The sequence below is a fragment of the Salvelinus fontinalis genome, chromosome 5 (genome assembly GCF_029448725.1).
Source record: "Salvelinus fontinalis isolate EN_2023a chromosome 5, ASM2944872v1, whole genome shotgun sequence".
Lineage (NCBI taxonomy): Eukaryota > Metazoa > Chordata > Actinopteri > Salmoniformes > Salmonidae > Salvelinus > Salvelinus fontinalis.
In genome coordinates, this window is record NC_074669.1 from 41757422 (window position 1) to 41775532 (window position 18111).

The following is an 18111-nucleotide window of genomic DNA, read 5'->3' on the forward strand; positions in this document are numbered from 1 at the left end:
TGGACCATATGCAATAAATGCCTGACTCCTAGAACACACACAGAGGCCTAAATGGTCACCTTGTGAGACCTTTTAGTAACAGAGAGACCTTTTTGGTGACAGAGCAGGCGTCTCGTCTCCAGAACAGGCATTTAGGTCAATAGAGGGTGTAATCCTATTTAAACTCACTTAATCCCCCAACATATAGCAACTCCAATCAAACCGGTTCAATGTACACGACAGGTCCATTACGGACACCTTATATTCAAGGTTAAGAGTCACTATCGGTGTGTTCAAACGAATCAAACAACGACCCGGATTAAATTTACGATTTTTTAACACACACCAACCACTTCATCGTTTTAGCATCACAACACACTTGATTTATTTTTCACACCTTTGATATACAGTATGTAACCACAAAAATAGTACAAAATAATAAGACTAGAAAATACTGCAAGGCACCGTACATAATAATACACACGAGGATCACATGACCCTAGATGCACTCCGAATCGAAGTTTGTTTCAAGTTACAATATGTATCATATTATACGTTTATAAGAATGGTGTTTTGTAAGTCATTACAAAGTGATATAGATGAGTAATTATGACAGGATGAGCCACACTTGTAACTATATTAAAATGACAAAAAGGAAAGCAGCAAATGAACGATCGAGACAATTATTTCCCTGTGGAATATCAAGATGTGCGTGCGTGCATATACGGTGTAATCAAAACCAAAAGCCCTTGAGCTACGTACCCGCACAGGAAAAGCAATGATATGTTGTGTATTCTTAGAATATAAACAAAATGGAAATAGCTTAGAGGCTAATTCATTTACATCACATGTAATATCTCCAATATAATCAAAACCTTCATATACCCTTCATTGTGTCCAGCATCTTCATGTACCCTAATTCTTCATTGTATTCGCCCTTCATTTTAAACACTACAATCGTGTACTTGTGCTTGCACTGTAAGCTTTGTAAATGCATCAGGTCATATTTTGCTTGCCTTAAAGCATGTACCATCTTATAGATGGAGTACGTAGGACTGTTTTCAGACCATATGAGTCTATTGGGTGCGTTTCACTCACACTCTTGGATAGCTGAGGTGCTGTGCATGTGACTGCCATTGTGGTATCATATGTAAAGATTTCAAACAAATACAGAGGGATGATGATGGGACTGTGTACTGGTATATAATGTAGAACACAACCAGAAAGGACATTTACACACGGATATCTTCATTTGTGCCACAACCTATTGTGTCGCAACCAATGAATACAATCTCGAACCTCACTAAAATGTCTCTTAAAGTTACCCTTAGCCATTTTGGTTGCTCTCCGATAGGTCCAAATCTTTACTTAAAATTTGACTGCGTGACTCGGACTTCCACGATAATCTTCCATTGAGGTCAATGAGAACATTTTCAGAAAATTCTAATTGCATGCACACATCTCAAGTAAGGATTCGGCGCTTAGAACCTGTAAAAATACTAGAATGTCCCTTTCACGTTACCGTGTAACTTTCTGGTGGGCGGGGTTTTACACGTGGCCACTCCCATTACCCCCAGCGTCCACCCCGTCAGTAGACAGGGAGGAGGAGGGGCGGGCGCTGCGGGGGCGTGGTTGGGCTCCTGGACCAATGGCAGTGGTGGGCTGGTGGTGGCTGACCTGTGAGACAGTGTCGTCAGACTCCCAGCGCTCTAGCTCCTCCCTCACCAGCCGCTCCATCTGCTCTCTCTGGACATCCATGTCCCGACCCTGCCTCTCATCCTGGGGGAGGGGGAGAGATTTTATTTTATTAGTATCTTTTAGTTATCATTTGTACAAATCTTCCAAGAGTCCTTAAACATTTTCACATATAACACACTGTTACAAACAGACATAATACACTAACATATTGACCAGATAAATAGTCTTAACAGTCAGAGAGGGGGGGGACAAAAGGGAGAGGGGAGATGTTGTAACGAGAGAGAGATGGACAGAAAGAGAGGGGAAGGAAAGATTGTAAAAGTGTTTGGTGTGGGCGAGATGGGCATGTGTGTGTGTATGTCCATGTACATTCCGTCTCACCTCCAGCACCCCCTCCAGCAGTTTTCCCAGCACGTCTCTCCTCTTGAGCTTAGCTCTCTCCATGGCCTCCAGCTTCACAATCACTGCATCGATCTTAGACACTATACTACCTATGGAGTGCTCCATCCGGTCAACACGACGCACCAGCCTGGAATAGAACAGAACAATAATGTCAATAACGCGTTTATATAACATGCTATATCCATAGTTACGACACATGATTTAAAACATTTAAATATCAGGCACATCCTCTGTCGGAAACACACAGAGAACCTTTCAAAAGCCCAATACTTCAACTTGGCTGGTAATAGAACTCGACCTACACTTGAAACTCTTCGTAGGGCACGCCTCCTGAGCTGCTGCCGCGGCGACGGGAGCTATGCCCGCTGTCCTCGTCATCATCCTCCTCCGAGTCGTCATGGCTACGGGGGAAGCTCCGCCCACTGGTGGGTCTGGGCAACGAGCTGCGCTCCAGATCCAAGTCCTCCTGGCCATATGTGCAGAGACACACTGAACATCTGCAAACGTGTGTGTGTGTGCAGCTCGTTGCCCTGTGTGTGTGTGTCTGTGTGCGTCCACTCACTCTCTCTTTCTCCAGGTCGTCCCTCATCTGCTGGTGTTCGTGCTCAGTCAGCTCCTGGTCCCCACCGTGGTCATACTTGGCAAAGATGGCCTCAATCTCCACATCCGTGTGGCCCTTTCTAAACACACAAACAACAACACATTTAGTTGTCCTATTACATGTGTCTTGATGTCTTTCTTCGTATGTTTGTATAAATTAATGAAATAGTGTATGTTTATGAATTAGTCAATGAAACCCCAGTTCGGTTTCAGGCACTGCAGCGTTCACCCTTTGAGGTCCTGGCGGAGCTCGCCGAAGTTGAGTTTCCCACCGGCCTGGCGCAGACTGTCTGAGATGTCATCCACAGTGGTCTTCTTCAGTCTCAGCTTCATCAAGGCTTTGTTACAGCCCTGCAGGGAGAGGAACAACACTCAGACAAACTCAAGGACAGCTATCAACACTGAGGTGAATGTTGTTGCCATTTTCATTCTGCATTTAGCAATTATTCAGTACATGTTGATAATATTCAACAGTAATGTAAACTTACATTAACTTGAGCCTCCTTTTCAATTGAAGTCTTTACTTCATAGAATCTTAAATATGAAGTTGCTATGATACTTGTCAGCTTGCAGTTGTTTGAAATACTCAGCTACAATGACGCGTTAAGGGATCACATACACCTACTAGAACAAATAACCCCACATACCATTTGGGTCCCGTACCTTTTTAATGAGGTCCGTCATCTCCATCTCAGACCTCTGCTGGGACATGTCTGCCTTCACCTCCGAGTAGGTGTCATTGATGATGGCCAGGAACATATTCTACAGGGAGACAAAAGACAGTCAGAGCAAACTTTAATCTCTCGAGATAATGTAGATCAAATAATACAATATAAATGTATATCAATATACCCACACATTTATCAATGGTAGTATATCAAAACTCACCATGAGGATGAAGAAGATGAAGAAGACGAAGGTGATGAAGTAGATGGGTCCCAGGACTGGGTTAGCCTCCTCTATCTCTGAGAACTCAAAGTCTCCCAGGATGATGCGGAACTGGGTAAAACTACATGGAAAAGAAAACAAGAAGAAGCTATGAAGCTATGAAGAGGCTAAGATGAAGCTATAGGGGTGCGTTACCATTATAGTTCCAATGGGTCAAATTGCAAACAAAATTCGAATCAATCTGGGAGCCCTTTTTGTCTATGGAGAACCTAAAGAACTGAGAATCTTGGAACCTGGGTTGATTCCAATCAAACCAATGTTACTTACATGCAGGCTTGGAAGGTACTGAAGTCGTTGACCTGGGTGCCAAACACCAGGTAGGCCAACTGAGCGTAGGCCAGGAAGATGATGAAGAACATGATGGCGAAGCCGATGAGGTCCTTGGCACAGCGAGACATGGTGGTGGACAGCTGGCTCATGGTCTTGTTGAAGTTGATGAACTTGAAGAGCTGAAGAGGAGAGATGAGCAGAAACCAGGTTAGAATTCAAGTGTCTTTGAATAGCGTTATTTCAATTCTATGTCTTTTTTTATTTCTATTAAAATCATGCTAATATAGTCTCCCTTTATGGGAGCATACTTTGGCTTCTGCCAACAGGTCTGGACCTTTATGGCACAGGTAGTAGTACTCTCATCCTGTAACCAACTGCAGAGTGTCTGGTTCAAGCTCTGCTCCTGGTCAATTCCCACTCAATTGCTACATTCAGCATGTCAATCTACCATAAAGCCATTCTTACCTTCACCCAGGAGAAGAGGACGATGACTGCGGCCATGTTGTTGAACGTAACCTGGAGTTGTGCCAGAGGCTCGAAGCTGGGGTGGGCGCTGTGGTTCTCCAGAAGGTCTTTGAGACGATTGCTCACCACAGACGTTCTGGTGATGTTGATGATTATGGCAGAAACACTCAACTGGAAAAAGAGGGGGATATTTGGAATCTCAACACAACAATATTGGGATCACAAACCTCTTCCCTTTGTTCCAATGTCTATACTAGCCTACCACTTAGAATGCATGTTCATTGCACTAACTCATTCTAAGTAGTATGGTAGTGTGGATACTGGAACAGAGCCCTTCGTTACTTGGGTGTTTCAGGGAGACTCCATCCCTTCCTACTCCCTGCTAGGGCAGCCATCTTGAATTACGTACCACAACGATGAGGACGTCCAGGCAGTTCCACACGCTCTTGAAGTAGCGCAGGCGGTGGATGCGTATCTCCAGGGCCTCCTCCACCACGTAGTACAGGATGAAGAGGCAGAAGGCCACCTCACACACCCCGACAAAGTAGTCCCAGCTGGACACGTAGCGAATCAGACGCACCGTCTGAAACTGCCAGGAAGTGACTACGCCTCCTGTAGCGGGGAACTCCACCACCAACCTGAAACATTCAATTCAATTCAACTGTATTTATCCCCGCAGTTAAGCAGACAGGTTAAACTGAATGAACAAGAGATATTCAGTATTCAGCCTCTAGGGTGAAAATCGAGGTTCAACGACACCAGATTGTGGATGAAGATGGTAACTAGAGAACTCCCATTGGATTGCATGAGTCATTGATACCAACCATGGATGTCTTGAGAGCCTGAATTGAATCTATGTATCACCTATATAACCAGTGTGAAACAGTCCTAAGTAACATGTAATACGTATGTAATAACTCTGGGCTCTGTACCTGGCAATACAGAAGAGGTTGATGTTGCCATTGTAGACGGAGAAGTCCAGGAAGACGGCTCTGGTTCCTCTGTCCAGCCACAGCTGGTGTTTTAGGGAGCGTAGCAAGCTGGCTGACTCATCTCTGGAACGGGCCAGGTCCTGGTAGTACCCCCCTCCACCGTAGGTAGCCACCTGGCCCCAGTAACTACTCCCATTCAGGCTGTTCTCCTCTGTGTACATCCACCTGGTGGAAAGAGACAGTCAGACTCATCATAGAGCCACAGTGAAACAGTTTGGCCTGGTATTCACTGGTGGCTATTGGTGAGTGACGTTATACGCCATACTTTTATCTGGTGGACAGCATCCATAATGTGCTTTCAGTTAACACTAGAGCACATGTTGTAACTACTGCTTTGGTTTAGTCTCTAGCATTACAAACAATTGTAGCTTTATGGTTGCTTTCTTATACGTTACCATTTAACTATACTGTACATTTAACAGTAGTGCATAGTAGTTTAGTAGACGTACGCAGTTCCGTTCATGGGGCCAAAGGGGGCGCTGTCCTCGTTGCTAGGGGTGTACATGTTGTAGCAGTCCTGCACCTCGTCCCTAAGGTCCTCGTGCACGGAGCAGGATTCGTTGCGAACTTTGACCTGGCGGAGGCGGGGCACCCCCAGTAGCAGGTTCTCATAGTAGATCATACTGTGGTTCTCAGGGAGACTCTTGTTGTTGTACCACACTTCCCAATACATCCCGTTCAGGAAGGGACCCTCTGTGAACTGCATGGTGGAGAGACACGCGTTGGTTACAGAGAGAATTTCAACTGAAAGCTCTGCCGGTCTGTTAGGTTCTAACTAGATTCATGTAAATGCTCCATTGTTCTATTTGGTGTTAATTAATGTGATTTGAACAAAATACTTTTAAGTGTGTGCTGCTTTGGTTTTATGCTTCATATACACTACACAACAAAAAGTATGTGGACACCTACTCGTCGAATATCTCATTCCAAAATCCTGAGCATTAATACAGAGTTGTAGAGGAAAAGCTTATGGGAAGGCTTTCCTCTACATGTTGGAACTGCTGCAGAGACTTGCTTCTATTCAGCGACAAGAGCATTAGTGAGATTGGGCACTGATGTTGGGTGATTATGCCTGGCTCGCAGTCGGTGTTCCAATTCATCCCAAAGGTGTTCGAAGGGGTTGAGGTCAGGGTTCTGTGTAGGCCAGTCAAGTTCATCCACACCGATCTCGACAAAGCATTTCTGTATGGACCTTGGTTTGTGCACACAGGCATTGTCATGCTGAAACAGTAAAGGTTCTTCCCTAAACCGTTGCCACAAAGTTGGAAGCACAGAAACGTCTAGAATGTCATTGTATGCTGTAGCATTAAGATTTCCCTTCACTGGAACTAAGGGGCCTAGCCCAAACCATGAAAAACAGCCCCAGACCATTATTCCTCCTCCACCAAACTTGACAGTTGGCACTCTGCATTCGCCAAACCCAGATTCATCCGTCGGACTGCCAGATGGTGAAGCATGATTCATAACTCCAGAGAACGCGTTTCCACTGCTCCAGAGTCCAATTGCGGCGAGCTTTACACCGCTTGTGTGCGGCTGCTCGGGCATAGAAACCCATTTCATGAAGCCCTGGTGAACAGTTGTTGTGCTGACGTTGCTTCCCGAGGCAGTTTGGAACTCATTAGTGAGACGATTTTTAAGCAATACGCGCTTCAGCACTTGGGGGTCCCGTTCTGTGAGCTTGTGTGGCCTACCACTTTGCGGCTGAGCCGTTGTTGCCGCTAGACGTTTCCACTTCACAATAACTGCAGTTACAGTTGACCGGGACAGCTCTAGCAGGGCAGAAATTTGATAAACTGACTTGTTGGAAAGGTGGCATCCTATGACGGTGCCACGTTGAAAGTCACTGAGCTCTTCAGTAAGGCCATTCTACTGCCAATGTTTTTTTAATGGAGAATGCATGGCTGTGTGCTTGATATTTTACACCTGTCAGCACTGGATGTGGCTGAAATAGACACATCCACTAATTTGAAGGGGTGTCCACATACACTATATATACAAAAGTAACTGAGCATGGGCCAAAGTAAATGCATTGACATCTTTGTTATACCATAACTAAGCACCAAGCTCTATTTTCCAATCAGACAAAAAGCAGGAGATTAAACCACTGCATCGCAAACCGGGGAATTGACTCATTACCTTCCAGAATTCACCCATAGTTGAGAGGCTTCTGAACGTGGCTGTGTCCCCCGGGGACAGTGGTGTATCCAGGAAGAGCTGGGACATCACCTTGGTGTAGTAGTACATGTTGGAGCCCACCATCCCATAGGTCACTACACAACACAAGATACTGTAAGAGTTTCTCTGGATGAGATTATGGTGAATTTTCTTTTGTGTTTTTAGTTACACACAGCATACCTGTTCAGCATTTTCTAATAACTGTTTATTTCATACATGCTTGTATACATAACCAATGTTTAAAATAATGAATAACGGCATTAATGTTATCCTATCGTTGTACTATATATTACTGTTATGCTACAGTTGTATTAGCCTATATTGTGTCTATTGACACATCAGTGCATCAATCTAAGTAACATAATTTTAAAAACCCCAACAAAATCCATCAGTTTAAAAGAAAACTCCACCCAGAAACTATCTTTTGGTATTTTTTTAATTTGTCCATTGTTGACATAGTCCCAAAAGGTTTTGCTTGTCAGCAATCAAGTTTTCAAGATATGTAACTTTCAAAATACAGAAATCATCCCCGTATAATACATTGTGCATCATATGATGCTGTAGTTTAAGTCATATGATGGGATGATTTTTGTATTTTAAAAGTTACATATCTTGAAAACTTGATCGCTGACAAGCAAAACATTTTGGGACTATGTCAACAATCGACTAATCAAACAAATACCAAAGAATACCAAAAGTTTTGGGGTGGAATTTTCCTTTAAGCTCGAGATATGTTTTTTTGCATGGGCTATGTCTCAATCCACCGCATCCACCTGTGGCGGTCTTCCGCATCTGAGGTGGAAAGTGGCAGAGCTAGAGCTCTGTTTGTCTGACCAGGAGACATCCCTAAAAAAGTTCATCTCAAGTAAACGTCTGTAGCGTCTGAACGGTTTGGCCTACAAACTAATATGACCACTCTATAGAAAGATAAGAATCTCACGAACATGATGGCTTTCTTGGTTTTGCTATTAGTTTTGCTCTATGACAAGTGTCATGGTACTCGTCTAAAGGTAACCCATACAAATGAAAGTATGGAGGTAGTTTTGTTCCAACATACGTAAGGGGTTAAATATGTGTAAAAAAACTAAAACATTGCCTGAGCTTTCGTATATGTCCAAGATATAGGACAGACACTTCCAAACCTTATGATACATTTTTTGACTGTCTTTTTTGCCATTTATGAATGTGTTATTCAATGCGTTTCTATGGGCTTTAGTAGTAAAGGACAAATTCAATATATATATATATATATATATATATATAATTTTTTTTGGGGGGGGGGGATACCTAAAGGGGTCCTAAAATTTTAAATAAAATAGCTAAATGGTCCATGGTATGACATTCTTAAAACAACCCCCCCCCCCCACAATGGCTTATACTTCTAAGAAATGTATACAACAATATTGTGAACTAAATCTTTGTGTTGATCATGTGTTTCTCTCTCTGAGTGGTCCAACAGGTACAGTGAGAGCCAGTATTATACTGCAAGCTGAGACTTCATGTTAGCATCAGCTACCAAATCCTGGCCTACCGCACTGAGGCCAAGACCTGTTTAAGATGCCACTGAAAACAGAAAACGTATAGGGGAAAGGGGATAGCTAGTCAGTTGCACAACTGAATGCATTCAATTGAAATGTGTCTTCTGCATTTAACCCAACACCTCTGAATAGGGCTGCCTTAATTGACATCCATGTCATTGGTGCCAGGAGAGCAGTTGCAACCCCAAACATCTGTGTATACTTGAATCTGGTCAACCAGCTCCCATGCACAGGGAATAGGCTTACACTTCCACAAGCAGCAAAGTCACAGGGATAAAACGTATTCAGCGTTCCATAGTCAATACAGGACTAACAATGAATCGTACTACACCGGATCTGACGCTCGTCGGATGTGGCAGGGCTTGCAAACTATCACAGACTACAAAGGGAAGCACAGCCGCGAGCTGCGCAGTGACAGGAGCCTACCAAATGAGCTAAATTACTTCTATGCTCGCTTCGAGGCAAGTAACACTGAAACATTCATGAGAGCACCAGCTGTTCCAAACCACTGTGTGATCACGCTCTCCATAGCCGATGTGAGTAAGATCTTTAAACAGGTTAACATTCACAAGGCCAGACGGATTACCACGACGTGTACTCCAAGCATGCATTGACCAACTGGCAAGTGTCTTCACTGACATTTTCAACCTGTCCCTGACTGAGTCTGTAATACCAACATGTTTCAAGCAGACCATCATAGTCGTTGTGCCCAAGAACACTAAGGTAACCTGCCTGAATGACTACCGACCCGTAGCACCCACGTCTGTAGCCATGAAGTGCTTTGAAAGGCTGGTCATGGCTCACATCAACACCATTATCCCATTATCCCAGAAACCCTAGACCACTTCAATTTGCATACTGCCCCAACAGATCCACATATGATGCAATCTCTATTGCACTCCACACTGTCTTTTCCCACCTGGACAAAAGGAACACCTAGGTGAGAATGCTATTCATTGACTACAGCTCAGCGTTCAACACCATATTGCCCTCAAAGCTCATCACTAAGCTAAGGACCCTGGGACTAAAAACCTCCCTGTGCAACTGGATCCTGGACTTCCTGACAGACCGCCCACAGGTGGTAAGGGTAGGTAGCATCCATGCTGATCCACATCCGCCACGCTGATCCTCAACACGGGGGCCCCTCAGGGGTGCGTGCTGAGTCCCCTCCTGTACTCTCTGTTCACTCATGACTGCATGGCCAGGCACGACTCTAACACCATCATTAAGTTTAAGGATGACACAACCATGGTAGGCCTGATCACCGACTACGATGAGATAGCCTATAGGGAGGAGGTCAGAGACCTGGCCGTGCTATGCCAGGACAACAACCTCTCCCTCAATGTGATCAAGACAAAGGAGATGATTGTGGACTACGGGAAAAGGAGGACTGAGCACGCCCCCATTCTCATCGACGGAGCTGTAGTGGAGCAATTTGAGAGCTTCAAGTTCCTTGGTGTCTACATCACCAACAAACTATCTTGGTCCAAACACACCAAGACAGTCACGACAAAACCTATTCCCACTCAGGAGACTGAAAAGACTTGGCATGGGTCCTCAGATCCTCAAAAAGTTCTACAGCTGCACCATCAAGAGCATCCTGACTGGTTGCATCACTGCCTGGTATGGCAACTGCTCGGCCCCCGACCGCAAAGCACTACAGAGGGTAATGTGTACGGCCCAGTAGATCACTGGGTCCGAGCTCCCTGCCATCCAGGACCTCCATACCAGACGGTGTCAGAGGAAGGCCCTAAAAATTGTCAAAGACTCCAGCCACCCTAGTCATAGACTTTTCTCTCTGCTACTGCACGGCAATCGGTACTGGAGCGCCAAGTCTAGGTCCAAAAGGCTTCTTAACAGCTTCTACCCCCAAGCAATAAGACTCCTGAACATCTAATCAAATGGCTACCCAAACTATTTGCATTGCCCCCCCCCCCCCCTTTACACTGTTGCTACTCTCTGTTTATTATCTATGCATAGTCACTTTAACTCTACCTACATGTACATATTACCACAATTACCTCGACTAACCAGTGCCCCCGCACATTGACTCTTTACCGGTACCCCCTGTATATAGCCTCGCTATTGTTATTTTACTGCTGCTCTTTAATTATTTGTTACTTTTTTTTTTACTTATGTTTTTTTACATCAATTATTTTTCTTAAAACTGCATTGTTGGTCAAGGGCTTGTAAGTAAGCATTTCACTGTAAGGTCTACTACACCTGTTGTATTTGGCGCATGTGACAAATAAAATGTGATTTGATTGTGGTATTTTAAAGATGGAGGATTGGTTGATTTCAAGTTTTTAAGTATACGTTTTTCATAATGATTGATAAGAAAAGTATCGTCCAACCCGACTTATTCAGCATTCCATTGTAGTATTTTCTTATATGCTCTGTTGGACTGCATCCAGGTCCATATATAAGCTATATCTAGATAAATATACATAAACAGTCCAACATACACACATATAGCCCATATGGCTTATATAGATGCTATTTTCCAAGCCTCTATTTCATTGACTCCCACCTGGCTGAGAAACTGGCTGATCTAGCTCCATCTATCCAGCCAGGAAATGACTTCCTGATCCACCCAAAACCCTATTCTGGCACGGGAACACTTTCCCTCTCAGCAGCCGTGGTATAAGGAGTGGTGAAACTAGATTAATAGCATTCTGACTCTCGGTTGTGCTGTATTCTGGAACTTTCATCATCTTCCCACAATCCTATTCCCAAACGTACGATAATAGTGACTAAACTTTAATGGAAGTTCCTGGCTTGAGGGAGCTTTCCTGATACGCTGCCAGAGTTGTTTATCAGACATAAGGAGTTTGGAAAATTACTTTTCCGCAAGAAAAGCTGGTCAGCGGGTAAAAGTATTCACATGGACAGATGTCAGTATTAGTCCAAGCTAAGAGCAGCAGTTACATAGTAATACCACTTCAGTATGTTTTCAAGAAAATACAAATGCGAGAGCACAAAAGTGCTATACTTGATAGGTGTATGTACTTTTACTACTACCTTATTACAATGTAATTATATTGGTTTGCCTATCCTATAGTTATTCTGGTTAATAAACTGGGTGGTTCGAGCCCTGAATGCTGATTGGCTGACAGACGTGGTATATCAGACCGTATACCACAGGTATGACAGGCCACGGAAGGAGAGTTGTATGGCATTGAAGCTCGTCTGGAGGTTTGTTAACACAGTGTCCAAAGAAGGGCCAGAAGTATACAGAATGGTGTCGTCTGCGTAGAGGTGAATCAGAGAATCACCAGCAGCAAGTGCGACATCATTGATGTATACAGAGAAGAGAGTCGGCCTGAGAATTGAACCCTGTGGCACCCCCATAGAGACTGCCAGAGGTCCGGACAACAGGCCCTCCGATTTGACACACTGAACTCTATCAGAGAAGTAGTTGGTGAACCAGGCGAGGCAGTCATTTGAGAAACCAAGGCTGTTGATTCTGCCGATAAGAATGTGGTGAATGACAGAGTCGAAAGCCTTGGCCAGGTCGATGAATACGGCTGCACAGTATTGTCTCTTATCGATGGCAGTTATGATATCGTTTAGTACCTTGAGCGTGGCTGAGTTGCACCCATGACCAGCTCGGAAGCCAGATTGCATAGCGGAGAAGGTACGGTGGGATTCGAAATGGTCGGTAATCTGTTTATTAACTTGGCTTTCGAAGACCTTAGAAAGGCAGGGTAGGATAGATATAGGTCTGTAACAGTTTGGGTCTAGAGTGTCTCCCCCTTTGAAAAGATTGATGACCACGGCAGCTTTCTAATCTTTGGGGATCTCAGACGATACGAAAGAGAGGTTGAACAGGCTAGTAATAGGGGTTGCAACAATTTCGGCAGATAATTTTGGAAAGAAAGGGTCCAGATTGTCTAGCCCGGCTGATTTGTAGGGGTCCAGATTTTGCAGCTCTTTCAGAACATCAGCTATCTGAAATTGGGTGAAGGAGAAATGGGGGAGGCTTGGGCGAGTTGCTGTGGGGGGTGCATGGCAGTTGACCGGGGTCGGGGTAGCCAGGTTGAAAGCATGGCCAGCCGTAGAAAAATGCTTATGGAAATTCTCAAATATAGTGGATTTATCGGTGGTGACGGTGTTTCCTAGCCTCAGAGCAGTGGGCAGCTGGGAGGAGGTGCTCTTATTCTCCATGGACTTTACAGTGTCCCAGAACTTTTTTGAGTGTGTGCTACAGGATGCACATTTCTGCTTGAAAAAGCTAGCCTTTGCTTTCCTAACTGCTTGTGTATATTGGTTCCTAACTTCCCTGAAAGGTTGCATATCACGGGGGCTATTTGATGCTAATGCAGTACGCCACAGGATGTTTTTGTGCTGGTCAAGGGCAGTTAGGTCTGGAGTGAACAAAGGGCTATATCTGTTCCTGGTTCTAAATTTTTTGAATGGGGCATGCTTATTTACGATGGTGAGGAAGGCACTTTTAAAGAATAAAAAGGCATCCTCAACTGATGGGATGAGGTCAATATCCTTCCAGGATACTCAGGCCAGGTCGATTAGAATGGCTTGCTCGCTGAAGTGTTTTAGGGAGCTTTTGACAGTGATGAGGGGTGGTCGTTTGACTGCAGACCCATTACGGATGCAGGCAATGAGGCAGTGATCGCTGAGATCTTGTTTGAAAACAGCAGAGGTGTATTTGGAGGGCAAGTTGGTTAGGATGATATCTATGAGGGTTCCCGTGTTTACAGATTTGGGGTTGTACCTGGTAAATTCTTTGATAATTTGTGTGAGATTGAGGGCATCAAGTTTAGATTGTAGGATGGCCGGGGTGTTAAGCATGTCTCAGTTTAGGTCACCTAGCAGCACGAGCTCTGAAGATAGATGGGGGGCAATCAATTCACATATGGTGTCCAGGGCACAGCTAGGGGCAGAGGGAGGTCTATAACAAGCGGCAACGATGAGAGACTTGTTTCTGGAAAGGTGATTTTTAGAAGTAGAAGCTCGAATTGTTTGGGCACAGACCTGGATAGTATGACAGAACTCTGCAGGCTATCTCTGCAGTAGATTACCACTCCGCCCCCTTTGGCAGTTCTATCTTGTTGGAAAATGTTATAGTTAGGGATGAAAATGTCAGGGTTTTTGGTGGTCTTCCTAAGCCAGGATTCAGACATGGCTAGGACATCCGGGTTGGCAGAGTGTGCTAAGGCAGTGAATAAAACAAACTTAGGGAGGAGGCTTCTAATGTTAACATGCATGAAACCAAGGCTTTTACGGTTACAGAAGTCAACAAATGAGAGCGCCTGGGGAATGGGAGTGGAGCTAGGCCTGGATTAACCTCTACATCACCAGAGGAACAGAGGCGGAGTAGGATAAGGGTACTGCTAAAGGCTATAAGAACTGGTCGTCTAGTACTTTCGGAACAGGGAGTAAAAGAAGCAGGTTTCTGGGCGCGATAGAATAGATTCAAGGCATAATGTACAGACAAAGGTATGGTAGGATGGGAATACAGTGGAGGTAAACCTAGGCATAGAGTGACGATGAGAGATATTGTCTCTAGAAGCATAATTTAAACCAGGTGTTGTCACCGCATGTGTGGGAGTTGGAACTGAAGGGTTAGCTAAGGCATATTAAGCATGGCTAGAGGCTCTACAGTGAAATAAGACAATAATCACTAACCAGAACAGCAATGGACAAGGCATATTGACATTTGGGAGAGGCACGCGTAGCCAAGTGATCATAGGGGTCCAGTGAATAGTTAATCTGGCTGGAGACACGACGATTCAGACAGCTAGCGGGCCAGGGCTAGCAATCTAGCAGAAGGGCCTTAGAGGTACGTCGTGACGGAAGAAGTCTGTTGTAGCCTCCTCATGCGGAGCCTCCGTGTGTGTGTATGTGTGTTTGTGTGTGTGTGTGTGTGTGGTACTTACAGATACACAGTGTGATGAGGAAGATGACGTAGGTGACCATTTCTCTCAGGACGTTCCTCAGGTACCTCTCTCTGCTGCTGTCACTGTCCTCCATCAACTGAGTACCCCATAGAACTGGGGGAAAAACAATTTCAACACCCACATTAGTATCCTTCCTTAACCATCAATGCTCGGCTTGAGATGCCAGTGCATTACCAAGGAGGGCATCTACAGGTGTGTGTTGACCTAAGTGGTGTATGGAACAGTGTGGAAGAATGGCCAGAGAGGTGTTTGAGCCAATGACCCAGGTCTCTACAAGTTAAAGGGCAAGTGCACTACCTCCTGTGTCATAAAGGTCCAGACCTCTTGGCAGCTGTAGTGTTCTTCATACAAGGAGGAAACGTAAGTGACACTAACCTCTTATTTTCTCCAGTATCCTCTTCCCACAGCTTTTGATGCCATGTCTGTCTTGCTGCAGGGCATCCACTGTCGGGGTCGGGTATAATCCACGGTGGATGCGGGTGCTGCTCCCTCCGGCGGTGTAACTTCCCAACCCGCTGCTGCAGCTACTGCTGGAGCCCGTGGACACTGATCTTCTCCCCGGGCTAGCCGGAGGCCAATCGGCCCCCATCATCTCATCCTCCGGTTCGAACCCCGGGTTGTCCCGACTCCAGGCTTGTCTTGAGGGGGGTGATGGTGTGCCTATGGCTCCCCCGAGACCCAAGTCCTGGTGCTGTATGTTCTCCATCTCAATCCCCTCGCTTGTGTCCAATCTGTGCGGCAAGGACATAACCGCTGCGCCCGTGGCGGACCTGCCAGCCTGATTCTGCTGCGGTTGTTGTGATCTCACCCGAGTCGAGCTCATTGTTAGTCCAATTCACTGAAAAGCTTTTAAAGGCCAGACTAACTACATTTACGAAGCGTTCAAATCAATTATGTATCTAGCCACTAACAAGTGCTATGTTTATGTCACGCTTGACGCACATATCAGAAAGGAAATGTTTACGCACATATTAAAATATGTAAGAAAGTTGCCAAAGTTCAAACTCTGCAAAACAATTTCGGGAAACCACAGATTAACTAATTTGGATTATTTGTATATGTTCATCTTCACAACAAATATACTTCGAAACGTCAATTGCTTATTAAGAAAGAAAAATAACACAACTAAAGTTTGCGTAGTTCTAGATCAAACTATTGCAAAAGTAGGTATATCAACAACAACAAATATATAGTTACAAAACTAATTTGTAGCCTAAACATTTACTAATGAAACTGAAAACTATCAACGAAATGCCTCGTTTATGGAAAAGAAGCCAAACACTTTCCTTGTCCCGGGCCAGCCATCTTGTTCTTGCTGTTCCCCCAAAATCTCACATTCTCATTTGTTGGAGACTCATATTACATTAGAAGTCATGGCGTCACAGACACTGTGGCATGCACCTCTGAAAAATACAGCACAGTCGAATGTGTAGGGGTGAATCACTTTGGTAAAAGACAATTTCTCGTCTTAGAATTGTACAATATAGAATACAATAGAATATAATCAAGATGCTGTACATTCCATCATTATTAAACGAGTGAAAAAAAACATTTCAATATTTATTTCTACAGCAGTAAACTATAATTGCCTTACATGGCTCAGCAAAACACTTTTTTCTCCAAAGGTTTATATTAGTTTTTGTTCGTTTTCTGAGTAATTTCTATACAGGATGAGTGTTTGCAGTGCTGTGTATGGAATGAGAATGAATAGCCTACTATTTAGAATGAATAAAATCACAATTTGTCATGAGTACATTATTTTAGGGCTAAATGCATGTGCCTTTAGAAACAAAGACCTATACTTTGTATAACAACGTGTGTTTGGGTCTGGGGCTGCTAAGCAACAAGACAGTCCTGCAAAACCCCTGGCCAGGATTGGATGTGATTTGGACCCAATAATTGAGTGACATTTCTAAAGGCCAATCATATTTCTTTACATGGAACAACAGCATTTCTATTAGTACTTACATAGTTATTCGGTCACTTGGTGTGTTCTTTTCTAGCAACATTGTTACTGTGTTACCTTTACTCACTGTTGTGTTATTCATGTCCATTAGATGGCGCTCATTCTCCAGTTTTGATTTAAATCACCCACTGGCTCAATTCACAAGGGAGTTAAGAACTCAAGGTAATTACTTCAAGGTAACAATCACTGTTCAAGAAAGTACTCTTTTTTATATATAACTTATAACGAACGCACAGTATACCTTCGTTGTTCTTTACCCTTGGCATTGTTTGCTCAAGGACGGATAACTATACATCCACTGCTGTTAACAACATAGCTGTACTTTCCAATAGCTGGATTGGATTGATAGAGTTCCTTGACTGAATGAATCATCATGACTGATAAGATGTTGTGTTCATCTCTTAGAACAAGTCTCTACAGTTCAGATAAGGAGAGAACAGCTGTGGTGGAACCGCAGGCCTGATACAGTAGTGTAGCCTGAACAGATGGTATGCTGTTGGAATTCAGGGTTGGGTAGGTTACTTTCTAAATGTAATCCTTTACAGTTACTGGTTACCTGTCCAAAATTGTAATCAGTAACGTAACTTTTGGATGACCCAAGTTCAGTATAATCTGATTACTTTCAGTTACTTAAGAGGAATTAGAGGAAGACAAGAAATATCCATCAAATACATTTGGTGTGTCATCGGAGTGGTCTCTGACGTGTGGTCAGACTCGTTCAGGTGGAACAAACTTAACTTCGTAAACGTCCTTTCTGAATTTGAAAGTTATCTGATTATAATATGTTTTGCTGGTAATTTAACTGATTACACTTTGTTGTAATAAAATTACTCCCTAACCCTGTGTGTGACGATAACTAAGCAAAATGTTATCCTTTGTTGGGTACTTGAATCATATTCAGTAGCAAGTAACAACATCAATAGGATATGGTTATTAGTGGTATATCTGATCAAATTTTTTGGTGTAATCACTTTATCAATTACAACTTTATTCAAAAAAATGGCGGCGAGACAACCAAAGTCCTGGCAAACATTTTACTTTTCAAACACTGTCCCGCTTCAAAACAAACAAAATAATTAAGAATATGATGTAATATTTCCATATTATAGCTATTTGTCAAAACAAGGCCTCTGGCACACTCTAAATGTCACAATAGGCTC

The 18111-nt window shown here is 43.8% G+C and overlaps 1 protein-coding gene across 2 annotated transcripts; it reads right to left on the reverse strand.

The window, feature by feature from the left end:
* Positions 1 to 336: 336 nt before the first annotated feature.
* On the reverse strand, positions 337 to 16479 carry pkd2 (polycystic kidney disease 2). 2 transcript variants are annotated; one of them, XM_055923438.1, is made up of 15 exons: positions 15361 to 16479; positions 14965 to 15078; positions 7491 to 7624; positions 5804 to 6054; positions 5295 to 5519; positions 4772 to 5000; positions 4363 to 4533; positions 3895 to 4076; positions 3568 to 3688; positions 3343 to 3441; positions 2909 to 3030; positions 2642 to 2759; positions 2382 to 2542; positions 2059 to 2206; positions 337 to 1758 (listed from the first exon to the last, which is right to left on the reverse strand). In XM_055923438.1, the coding sequence occupies exons 1-15, from the start codon at positions 15806 to 15808 to the stop codon at positions 1528 to 1530; spliced, it is 2754 nt and encodes a 917-aa protein (XP_055779413.1). In that variant the 5' UTR covers positions 15809 to 16479; the 3' UTR covers positions 337 to 1527. The 2 variants fall into 2 exon arrangements, with proteins under 2 accessions (XP_055779413.1, XP_055779412.1); XM_055923437.1 differs by having other exon boundaries at positions 2382 to 2545; positions 15361 to 16469.
* Positions 16480 to 18111: the final 1632 nt, after the last annotated feature.

Excerpts from the sequence above, each read along its gene's own strand:
- pkd2 (XM_055923437.1), bottom strand. The coding sequence starts at position 15,808 with ATGAGCTCGACTCGGGTGAGATCACAACAACCGCAGCAGAATCAGGCT. Across the intron at positions 7,625-14,964 it reads CCTCATCACACTGTGTATCT|TGACCTATGGGATGGTGGGC; the intron begins GTAAGTACCACA and ends TGTGTTGTGTAG. Across the intron at positions 4,534-4,771 it reads TGGACGTCCTCATCGTTGTG|TTGAGTGTTTCTGCCATAAT; the intron begins GTACGTAATTCA and ends CTCTTTTTCCAG.